The sequence below is a fragment of the Tachypleus tridentatus genome, chromosome 4 (genome assembly GCF_004210375.1).
Source record: "Tachypleus tridentatus isolate NWPU-2018 chromosome 4, ASM421037v1, whole genome shotgun sequence".
Classification (NCBI taxonomy): domain Eukaryota; kingdom Metazoa; phylum Arthropoda; class Merostomata; order Xiphosura; family Limulidae; genus Tachypleus; species Tachypleus tridentatus.
In genome coordinates, this window is record NC_134828.1 from 43,212,459 (window position 1) to 43,224,925 (window position 12,467).

Sequence of the window (12,467 nt, forward strand, 5' to 3'; positions counted from 1 at the left end):
ATTAGTAAGTAAGAGTTGTCATACAGCAGATTTAGATGGATGATATTTAAAAGTTTCTACTACAGAAGTGTATTTCTGTAAACAGTAACTTCTGAACATACAATTTCTATTACTAGTGACTGACACGAGTAATTACAGAAGTAATATCAATGCATCACAGAAGCAAAGGGGAGAAGGCTTTAATGCTAATTTATTGTTAACTTGCATGGGTCACTATTGTTATTAGTGAAATGTAAAAGAATAACAACAAATTACAATTATTTCTAATAATACTTTAACTTGGTATATCTGTTTTAAGTACCAAATATCAGACTGAATATAGCCTAGTGCTTAGATTGCAAGGCTACAGACAGAAAGTCAATACAACTATACATCTGAACATACCCTATGCTTTTATATGTGGAATGTTATGAGTGAATTAATCCTGTTATTCAGTTTAAAGCTGGACATAATCCTTATGGTGGGTGCTGCTGTTGAATGACCACCTTCAGTAGTGCAAACTTTGAGTGGCTATGCTACAATCATTGGGGTCTGCATCAACATATGTTTACATAATGGGCCATTCAATCTGACAATTCCAATTTCTTAGATTTTATTTGGGCTAACCTGATGGATCTTGCAGCTTTAAGAATTTAAATTATAATAATTAACAGAAAATCTAAGCTCTGCTATAAAATAATTTATTTTGTGTTATACTTGTACATATAAAAGCTGGACAAGTGAACAATCTTTAATGAATGTCTTGGGAAATGTATTCAAGATGAAACAAAGGTATACATTGGCACCAATTTTCTTATAACAGAGAATAGAACTACTGAAAATGTTTTGGTAAAGAAGGCTAACATGACAGTTTTTGAAGACCTTTTTCAGTATAAGCTTATGAGGAAGCTACTTATATAAGTCTTCCATTTTCAACTTTTGTTTTATCTAAACAATCTAGTTAATGTTATCACAATCTAAAAATGTTTACCATTTTACATAAAAACCCACACTTATTACCTAGGCCACTTTTTTAGTTTCACTGCTTTCTTCCTTCAGGTTGTAACACACTGAAAGATTTGTTAAAGTTTCGTAAAATTGTGTAGTGATTTATTCAAATTTTATTTTATTCCAGTCTATAAACTCTACATGCACAATTTTAGACTGAACATGTTTGACATTATCAAGAAAAATAACTAATAAATATGTATTCATTCAATTTAAATATTAATGAAAATTATCTCTCAAAACATTCACTAATGATATGATACAAAACCTGGAATGAAGTTTAAAAAACATATTAAGTTTGTTAAATGAACATTTTCTAAAGTGCTCCAATCCTAAATTTTGATTTCTTTTTGTTTTAAATTAAAAACATTCTTTTAATTTTAAAAATGGATATTTTTAGTTAATCTTTGAGGCCATAATTTCATAATTCCAAGTTTTTTGAAGCATAAACATAAAACATGATTTAGCTAATGTTCAACAATTTTTCACCTCATTTTTCCTTCTGTGTAACAGATCAAAACCTTTGGTCAGTGATGATGATAATGCGATAAAGTTGAATGATGGCATGGAAATGCTACCCGAATTTAATGAATTCCAAAAGTTTCTTGTTCATAAAATAATAAAGGAATTCTCAGTTGAACTAAGCTAGTTTAGCAACAAACAAAACTTATGATACAGTGGTCCCACCACAGGAACAAATTACTATGTAATATAATAAAGCAACTTCAAAAGTTCCACTCTGTATTTAATTGCTACCAACTAGCATCATATTCAACTTAAATATCCAAATTAAAGTAAAGATAAGAAATAAAAGTTGAATTTCCACTTTACTGGAATCTTAGGATTTATGTATATATGAAAAATGGTGAATAAACTAGCACAACATTAGCTACTTCTTCCAATTTAAAGATACAATGTCTACTACTATTTAAATATAAAATTTCCAGTGTGTCTACGATAGAGAAAACTACTTATATGAAGAAGATGTGACATTATGTAAAACAGTAGTAGAAATCAAATTTTTTTATCCTGATTTTGGTATTGATAATTATTTGGAATTTTAAATTATTTTGATATAAAATCACAATTGGTTCAGCACCCTAAAATCTCCAAACATAAGAGTGTAAATTTGACTTCCTAAAAAATATATATTTTACTTTATACCATACTCATTCAAAAATAAAACACAATAATTTAATGAAAATTACATTCACATATTTTCAAGAATTATTAACTGAAAATAATGAGAAAGTAAATATCAATATTTGACACAATTAAAACTTTTTTTTATACTCAGTCAACCATTTCTGGTCATAATCCAATTTTATAAAAACAGCACTTGAATTACTTGCAACTGGATGGAATTTATCTCTGACAAATTGAGCAGAACCAAAGTTTGAAGTGGAGAGTTTTTCAAGGGGAACATCATGAAATTTCTGTGGAAAATTTTCAGGTGGATCCTTAAATGTAGCAGGGATTTTCTCTGGTAGCTCTGAAGTATCTTCTACCACTTTAGAAGAAAAGGTAATGATTTGAGGCTGAATGGAGGTAGAATTAAGAGATTCAACTTGTCTCTTTGCTCTTACTGCTGATGGGTGAATCTGAGAGTTAGTAAGATAATTATAAGCTATAATATAAATTAACCATAAGATAAACTATGAAGTGTGAAACAATGTTCTTCGAAGTTAAGGTAGAATTTTACATTTAATTTAACAAACATAACATATAAAATTAGCTGTAAAATGGTTTTACAAACACGGTCAGGTTTTTCAGTAGCTTTATTTTAAAATCTCAACCTGACAAATATGATTTTGCAGACAGTGACTAAATCTGTACATGTGTTAACACAAAAGTAAGATTAAAAGACAGTAAAAGATTACATTTAAGTCCTAACTACCTGAATAATATCAGTATTTTTACATGAACACTACATAAATGTCTGATTAGCAGAAAAGATCCATCTAAATACTCTTTAATACATCCACTTCTAGTTAAACCAACTGATAAGTTTTACTATTAAAAAATTATTTGATCACAGCACATGACCTTGAAATTACAACAAAACGTATCCACTTTACTTAACAGTACAAAGTATTTGTACAATTATTATGGCTCACTGTAGCAGTTCCAATAAAATGTAATCATGTTACTTTACAACTTACAATCTAATCTGTAGTAAAATTAAAACAGAATAATGTTATTTAACAGTGCAAACCCTTTGAAACTGAAATACTACCTACATTTCTGGTTGATGCTTTTACATTGAATGTTCTTTTACCACTCATTTCGGAGCAGTTATCAGCCCACCCATAAGGAGCAAAAGGTGACTTTGGACGGTCTTTTCTAGTTCTTACAGTTACTGGTCGATTCTTTGATGTGCATTTTTCAGACCCTGATTTAAAAAAAAAAGTCTTTCAATGATCATTTAATACTCCAGCCAGACTTAAAGATCGTACTTTTGTCTTATTTGATTAATGAAAAAAAATTAATTCATTTTAACAGTACAAGAAAGTAGAACATATCAACAGATCCATTATTTCTGATAAAATTACATTTGAATAAAGATAATTATTCCCACATTCATCTTAACCTAAAAAAGACAATTTCCATTTTAACATGAGTTGTATCATTAATGTTTGTCCTACTGGTTTAATTTCTTCTCCAGCTTTTATACCTCATCTTCAAGTCACACACTGTAATACAAATAGACAAACCATTTTTTATCCTCTATTCAGAAGAAATTGTTACCAAAACACAGTTCTCAGAAAACATGATAAACAAAATTCTGATTTGACTTGCATGTGTGGAGCTATCAGTGTCTTCTTGATCAACATACAAACACCTTCTGAACTCTATATGTCTACTTAATTTACCAATATTCATAGTTTACATTATGCAACAGCTGAACCACACAACAGTGAAATGTACATTTCTTTAGATTTAGTGGGTCCTTCGCAATGACAGGTACAAGTACGTTACAAATAATGACAAGAAATGGTAGTGAGAATGAAAAAATACTTTTAATAAAAGCTAACATTAGATTCACACTTATTACATCATCAGCAAAGAACAAAAAGACATCTGTAAATACCTTTTCTTCTTAAAACTGACATTCCTGCTCATACACATTACTAAATGGTGTTCGCTTCTTACTAATCTACCTTAAGTAAGAGACAAAATTTTATGCAGACTAAAGAATGATGTGTTATATTTCTCTGGGAGTGAGAATACTGAAGAATGTTCTGTGTCATTTTTCCAAGATTGAGAATATTTAATGAAGAGACTAAAAACATTTTGCTCAAATCATCTCTTCCTCTTCAGCATTAATTGGAAGAAAAAAGTGTGTTACTGATGAAAACAAATTTCCATGTAGCACAAGAGTTTCAAACAAATATCACAAAATGTAATGCTTAAACATACCACACAAAAAACATAAAAGATACAGTAAAGAGGATTGAAAAACACACCACACAAAAAATGGTTTGTTAAGCCTTTTGTTGTGTGCATAAAAAACAAAATATAAGGTACGCGAGTCTCTGTCTTTGATTCTGTTAAGTTAGTAGACAGTAGAAGCATGCTTAATGATTGAGGAGTTTGTTACTTCTACTTCCTAAGGTACACATAAATGCTGCCCTGGCTACTATAGGTTACTTTGTCTTACTTCTGTGCTAGGAAAAACTCTACTCTGATAAAACTTAAAAAGTAGTTTTAGAAAATAATTTCGTAAAATATAGCATAATAAGAAAGCTAACATGGATTCATGAAAGAGGAAGGTAGGTAGGTATTCAATGTTTATTGGCACAAAGCTATCTGTGCCAGACAAGATGTGGTACAGTATAGGTATAGGGCAATTAAGGTAAAAAGTAAAATATGTAAAATTAGGACCTGCCAAGAAGACTGAAGCAAGAAGTACACCCTTGCTGTCAGTCACCTGAAGTTGGCCTGTCCAGTCCTGGGTTCAGTTCAAAAGAAAAACAAAAACTAAAATGTGTAAAATTAAGACTTGCCAGGAAAACTGAAGCATCAAGATCGAATTTGCAGTCAGTCACCTGAAGTTGGCTCATGAAAGAGAAGTCATACCTTATTCATCCATTATCTTATTTGAAGATATCTGGATAAAAAGCTATTGATAAAGTACTACAATAAATGAGCTACAAAAACTGCATCAGTGGGGGGGCTGGAGAAAAATAAGTTAGTAGCAACTGAATGGGATAAAACAGAATTGTTACTGCTGAAGTACAGTCAAACATGAGTCAGTGCTTAGTTCTTTGTTTTTCTTATTGAAATTTATGATATTGATAGGGATGTAATTACCAAAGTTTCCTCAGGTATATACAGCTGTATCAACATATTACAGAATAACATGAATCAAGAGTATAAATGGCCAAGTACATGGCTAATATTTGTGTCAAATATTAGGTTAGTTGAAAGTGCTGAATTAGCTGTTCAAACCAACAAAGCAGTACTTTTATTGTTACTAAAATTACTAGAATTTTAGGGTGTATTTACAGAAGTACTGATTGCAAGTCAAAAAATGTATTTATCATTAGCTAGGCCTCACCTGGAATAAAAAACTTATCTAAGAAAGGATACTGACTTTCAGAAAAGTCTGAAATGAGGATTAGTGCTATTAGGATCATTTCTGATTTTTTTGAAGTTTAATGAATGTTTCAATTTTCTGCATGCATACTTTCAAACAATGAAACAGAAAACAGTGTAAAAGAAAGGGTTAAAATGAACATTGATGACTGTCTTAAAAACTGTGTTGAACTTCAATAACATGTTTTTAAGTGTCATCTAAGTTAGCTGTTCCTACTTTTGAAATGACAGGCTATAGAGAAGGCAACTAGTCAACACTACTAACTACAACTGTTTGTCTGCTCTTTACTAATGAACAGTTAAATTGACCATCACATTTTAAAGGTTAAACAGAGGAACATGTTTAGTGACTGGATGCAAACCCACGACCTGCAGGTTACGAGATGAGTGTTCTAACCATTAATGCACCTGAAATATAAATGATGGGTTTAATATTTTACTTTTCTCACAGGTGGGTGTGCAAATATAGTCTACAAGGACATAATGATATCTTGTCCATATATTAATTTATACGACACACCACCATGCATAACAAACATACCATGTGTCACAAAACTTAAAGGTAATGCAAGGCTCACAAACATGTCATTGTAAAAACCACACAATATTTACATGTATTTTCTATAATACATAAATCACAAAGTTTTCATGTGACACATCTCACAAACGTGCCAGATATGATGACATAACTGCTGAAGATAAGTATTATGTATTATAATTTATTACAGATGAGTCTCTGATTTATTGTGTTGTGCAAGTTAATGTATTACTATTTGAAATAACCAAAATTTAAATCTACAAGTTGATTAAATATTAATATGTATCAAAGTTATGGTATTTGCCAACAAGATTGATAAACAAAATTTTCCAAAATTTTTTAACATAAATATATTTTACTATACAAAAAAAAAAGTATAATACCAATTATTACAAATAATGATTTATATACGACAGTTTTACAAACTTACACACAATACTGAGTCTTATATCTGCTCTAGACTGAATATTTTATCAGTGATCCAGGACCACAATGAACAAATTAATTATGAGTTGATACTGTTGCATCTCACTTAAATTTGCTAGTTCGGTTGGCCTCACACTGGTTACAAGTTCACAAGGTAAATATTTAATACTTCATAAAAATAATAATGTATGAAGTAATTCACTGAAATCGAATGGTTTGAAATGTTCAAAATCTATAATTGTTCCTGGTCCAATTCTGCAGTCTTCCAACCAATAGGCATTAATTACAATTACAACTTCTGAGGCCTATAGTACACTGACTGTAATTGTCCAACAATAATACTCCTATGTCTCTCTGCACATCAGTTTTTATATAAAAATAGTATGATTTTCTTGATGCTTCAACAATGATTTAGTGTGTTTTCATAAAAAAAATTACAGTTGATTCTCACTTTCAAGAATTTTCTACAAATTTCAAGAACAGTCAGCACTTGTGCAGCCAACAATATATGTCACATGAAAAAAAAAGAAAACTAAACAAAAACAAGTGTAGGCACTAAAATAAATATACAGCAGCAAATTGATAACAAAAAAGTTATAATAGAAATTCTGTTTCTCGGAAAATAACTTCATGATTAGCAAATAAAAATAAATACATTACTGCTACCAAATTGCTATGAAGACTAGTGTCTAATGTACCTGAGGATGCCTGATGAATTAATTCCTTATGCTTTGGTTGTTCCTGTGTATCTTCCAAATGCTCGAAGTTACTGAGACTGGTTTGAACACCCTTTTCTGGGAAGAAAAGCTGACCACATGATTCAGAAGTCTGAACACCCTTGTCACAGAAAAGTAGTTTATTACATCCTTCACCTAAAGATGAAAGAAATGTCAGGATAATATCAAAATGCATTCAAATGTGGATGAAGAACTTAGATGAAATGAAGGGCAAAAAACTGATAGCTAGTAGTAGCTACTACAAAACTAAAATTTATTATTATAACAATTAAAAATTAATCTCCTTTAATTAACTTTTATTTCTCAGATTTTTTTAGTACTAAAGAATTATAAAAGTAAATTAACCCACAATTTTAACATTAGTAATCCAAATACAGTTTATAATATTAACATGAGCACCCTGCTTACACAGATACAATAATGTAAAAGTTTACTTCAGTAGTAAATACTGAAAGTCTATAAATATCAACTGTTTTTGTATAAATATACATGCATATAAAAACATCAACAAATGATACTTGTGATCTACTCTGACTCAAATTTACAAATGTGGTTTGAAAGTGCTTAATTCTATTTTCATCTGTCATGAACAGTCACTTACATTCAGCTTGTTCCAGCAACTGAAGATGTTTCAACTGCAGTCGAGATGGAGGTAAAGGGGAATTACTCTCTTCAAAGTCATCGCAATCACAGTTCTGTCCATTCCAATCAAAAGGTTCATGCTGAAACTCTCTTTGTCGTCGAGAAGTACGATACTTCCAGTTTTCCTTCCAAATTTGGTAAGATGTTTCAGATGGTAGCCAACAATATGCAAGATGGTGTTCACTCTTCTTATGAATCATTTTTGGTCAAGTTTATCCATAGCCACAATACAAATAGGAAACTGTTTTAACCTGTTCATCATATATAAAATTATCATTGACTTCTAATAAAAGCAAGTTATTTACATAGATCTTCATTGCAAGTTCTACCTTGCCTAAATCTACGTGTCCCCTAGTTCTATAATTCTCATTTAATTATGAAAAATGTTGATACATCAACATTATCTATTCCTTTTACAATCTTAAACACTTAAATTTTCTCTTTTTCAAGAGAAAACAATTCTATAGATCTTAATATCTCCTTATACAACAACCCTTCCATCCCAGGTACCAGTTTAGTAACCCTCATTTGAATCTTTTCTATCAAGTCAATGTCTTTCCTTTATAACCTCTTTAGAGTTGCATTAAATATTTCTTTAGATACAACCTAAAATCCTATTTACTCTGCCATTAGCAACAATGAAATGCTTGAATGGCTTCTGAAACTTATCAACCATTACACCAAGATCCTTTTCTTTCAATGACACTGTTAAGGTTATTCCCATCCAAATTATACTTATAATTCAAATTATGATAACCCACATGAAATATCTTGCATTTATCATAATTAAAACCCATCTACCATTCATTTTCTCAACTCACTGAATGATCCAAGTAGACTGCTAATGAAATTAACATTGAAGAGAATTTACAAAACATGCACATACTCTTACATATTTTAACACCAATACCAAGCTGCTTGAAATCTGACTTCAATACAAGGACTCACAAAAAATGTTTACATTTTATATAAAACAAACCATTAATATAAATGAGCTTTATTAAGGTTTTATGTTTTGTTAAGTGAAATTATGCTATGTTACACTAAAGTTAAGCTTTCAAAGATATGATTAAACTATTCTTACACTTCTCCAACAACCCCTTTTCTTTAACATTACCAATTGTCAGTTATTGACCCCAAATACATACATGAACCTGCAAAAGTAGTATTTAAATACCTTTACTATAATCACTTGCATTAACATTTAACCTTTTGCAAGCTGCAAAAGATGAGTTACTTGAACAGATATTTCCATTAAGGGTATTGAAGTGGGTATCTAAGCCATTTGTCAATATGTTTTTGTTGGTCCTTTAATAGCATAGATGAAGGAATGATCAATAAATTATTAAAAAATCTTGATGATAAGAACTAAGGTGTTGCTTGTTGTGAAGAGGATGCTGCTCCTTTACAAAACAATTTGGATCACTTGATAAGCTGGATAAATAAATGACAGATTGCTTTCAATTATAATAAATGTAAGGCAACATAATTAGTTTTCATAATCTAAATTTTCATGTATAATTTGATGGGAGTGACCTTGGTAAGAATGATATAACAAGGGTGATAAATATTTTTTGAAGGATACAAGTTATCTTTAGCTAAAAACAGTTATTTTTCTAACAGGCAGTTGGCCTTTGGAATGGATTGCCAAAAGATGTGGACAGACTAAATTCAATTAAAGGCTCAACAAATATTTCAATAAAAGGTGTCTTTAAATATTTAGTTTAGTGGACAGGACATCCACAATGGAATAACAGACCTCTTATTGTTCTGAAATAGTATGCTCCAATCCTCTAAACATTAGACGGTTCATAAACAAATTACCAGAATTTTTTTTTTTTTTTTTTTTTTGCTTTATGTCATTTTGAGAAGACATACAACTCCCAGTACAGCTGAATAGTTAAAATGCAGTTTATGAAAATATTACAGTACAGGTTGAGGAGTTCTCCCAATTCTGCAAACTACAAAATGTGTGAGTACTTACTTTTTCTACAATGTAATATATTCTGAGGTTTTTCCTTTATTGTTGGAATATTTATCTACTTAAAATTCAGCAACTTACTATCGACATTTGTCTCTTTTCTAATATATACTACTGTTGTGACACCACATCCTCTCATATGTATGTGTACTTGGTTAGTGCATTAAACTGAAGCTCAAGTAACTCCAAAGAAATGTATATTGTGAAATTATTAATCTTCACTGTATAACATATTTCATCTGCAAACTTTAGCTTAGTTTAAGGGTAGTTTCCTGTTACTCACTATTCCGACATCGAGCTTGTTTCTTCTCGACAGTATATCGATCACAAATATCAGTATTATATGTCAAACTGGCCAAATTATTGGTGAAAATATTTTCACCATAACTTTTACTGACCAAATATCTATGGTTTACCAAATAAATTGTATCTACTAATAACATACATGTAAATTGTGCTATTCTAACACCAATGTCCGAACTCCTAAGTAAATGACATTGGAAGAGGCCAGATACTGAAACGAAACTCGAAAGCAAAGACGTCAGATACTGACGCTTAAAATCCAGTAGAAAGTTCGCGAACGCTCCAATTACAAAAAAAAACAAGTACCTAATTTAGTAATTACTCGACAAATTTCTGTGTTGCTGTGAGTTTAACTAATTACAGCTTAAGCATTTAACAATTGCAAGTTCTAGTGTAATATTAGCACTATTATGCATCACGTAATATTAGCGTTAGGCCTAAAATAAAATCAAACATTTCCATTTCAGAATATTTAAGATTTGAAACTTAACGTCAGATAGATGTTTATTCTGCGGTACTATTACTACTAAATAATAATTAGTGACCCTGCGAGATAGCAAATTCAACTTTTTTAGTGGTTTTGTTTATCGTTAATTTATTATTCACATTGTCATTTAGTTCAAATACAATTTTTTTAAGTTACACTAAAAAGTTCACTCACCTTCTAATTAATTCACGAGATACAGTTAAAGGATTTACAGTACTACATCATTATAACGCTACCATCCGAAGCCATGTTTACTCGAGAGCAATATACTTGTATAGGTGGAGGAGCGTTATAACCAAAGTCAAGAAAGGTACTCATACCGCACAACGGATTCAACAAACTATTAAGGCAATTAATTAAATAAAATGACCATTTATTTACATAGAGAAAACAGATATGGATAGGACATAAATAAAATAAAACTTTTAATCTTAAAACCAATCGGCATTTTCATTGGATAATTAAAATCGTGCCAAATACGAGCAGGCTTAACACTAGCGTAAATAGAAAGAACTTGGTTTGTTGATTGGTGAGAATAAATCTTACTTTTCTCCTCAAGAACACACCAAACTGTTAAGTTAGTACCCTCCCATACAGGCTTGCTCACCCCTTGAACTCCTTCAGCATACCTCACTTTGATAAAAGGGCGGCACAACGACCTATTTACACAAAGGAATCAGCTGTGGATTTCTGCAGACACTCATCATTCGCAAACAAATCCCGACAAAATTTAACTGTAACACAATCGCCCAGATAGTTGTCGACCCCTCCACGGAGGGAAGGAAACCAACTAACGACATTATGAAATTTGAAAAGAACGATTATGGCCTACCAAGAGCATTACAACAAAGCCTTTCACTAAAATTACGAAGAGTAAGTCAAATGTAGGTGGCTCTAATAATAGAATTAATGAGAGTAAAATACTTGTATATGCAGAAATAAACCCTGTCAACTCTCTCATACCTATGGGCTTGAAATGTTGAACACGAAACGTAAGTCCACTTCACCAACTTCGTTCGGGGATTTGGAAAACGTAACTGAGACTACGGATTCTGCAATCCACAAACTCCAGCAAAAACCAAGTACTAGTTCATTTGACTTTGTTAAGGAAAGTTCCTCACATCAAACATTTGATTATGCTATAAACACGACAGATAAATCCAAACTGTATAAAGGATAAGCCAAAATGCTATAACAGTGGGAAAGAACATTCAGTTAATTAGAAAGCCTCTACTAGGCAAAAAGATATGTAAAGCAAGTTACACAACAAACAATCAAACCCGACAACCACAAACTACAAATAATATACAATCATTAATTCTGGAAGAAAATATGCATACATATCAACAAGTACAAGATGTAGTATCACACGCAACAATACGAAAAATAAACAAAATCCGTAAATACAAAAATCAATGCAAATAAACCTAATATTCAAACAACTAAAAACTCAAAAACACGCAGAAACACTAGCACCATTCCCATGCCCAAACAAAGCACAACCAAAAACATAAATAACAAACGAGAAAAAACAACAACAAAACACGAAAATATTATTGCAAATATAATAAAAACAATAATTGTTGACGTTATAGCTCAATACACGAATCCAACACAATCCCAAGACGGTATGCAATTGCTTATTAATATAATAGAGAAACTAATACCGTATATTGTATCTGGACTGAAATTGAATAGTTTATCGACGGTTTACGATGAGGGAATGAATTCCGAGTTGATATTGTCGGTGTAGTTCACTTAATGGTT

At 31.0% G+C, this 12,467-nt stretch overlaps 1 protein-coding gene across 4 annotated transcripts; it reads right to left on the minus strand.

Moving 5' to 3' along the window:
* Positions 1 to 666: 666 nt before the first annotated feature.
* Positions 667 to 11,787, minus strand: LOC143248976 (uncharacterized). 4 transcript variants are annotated; one of them, XM_076498055.1, is made up of 5 exons: positions 11,664 to 11,787; positions 7,889 to 8,180; positions 7,249 to 7,422; positions 3,228 to 3,379; positions 667 to 2,588 (listed from the first exon to the last, which is right to left on the minus strand). In XM_076498055.1, the coding sequence occupies exons 2-5, from the start codon at positions 8,127 to 8,129 to the stop codon at positions 2,262 to 2,264; spliced, it is 894 nt and encodes a 297-aa protein (XP_076354170.1). In that variant the 5' UTR covers positions 8,130 to 8,180; positions 11,664 to 11,787; the 3' UTR covers positions 667 to 2,261. The 4 variants fall into 4 exon arrangements, with proteins under 4 accessions (XP_076354170.1, XP_076354168.1, XP_076354171.1 ...); XM_076498053.1 differs by lacking the exon at positions 11,664 to 11,787 and adding an exon at positions 11,247 to 11,571; XM_076498056.1 differs by lacking the exon at positions 11,664 to 11,787 and adding an exon at positions 11,308 to 11,553.
* Positions 11,788 to 12,467: the final 680 nt, after the last annotated feature.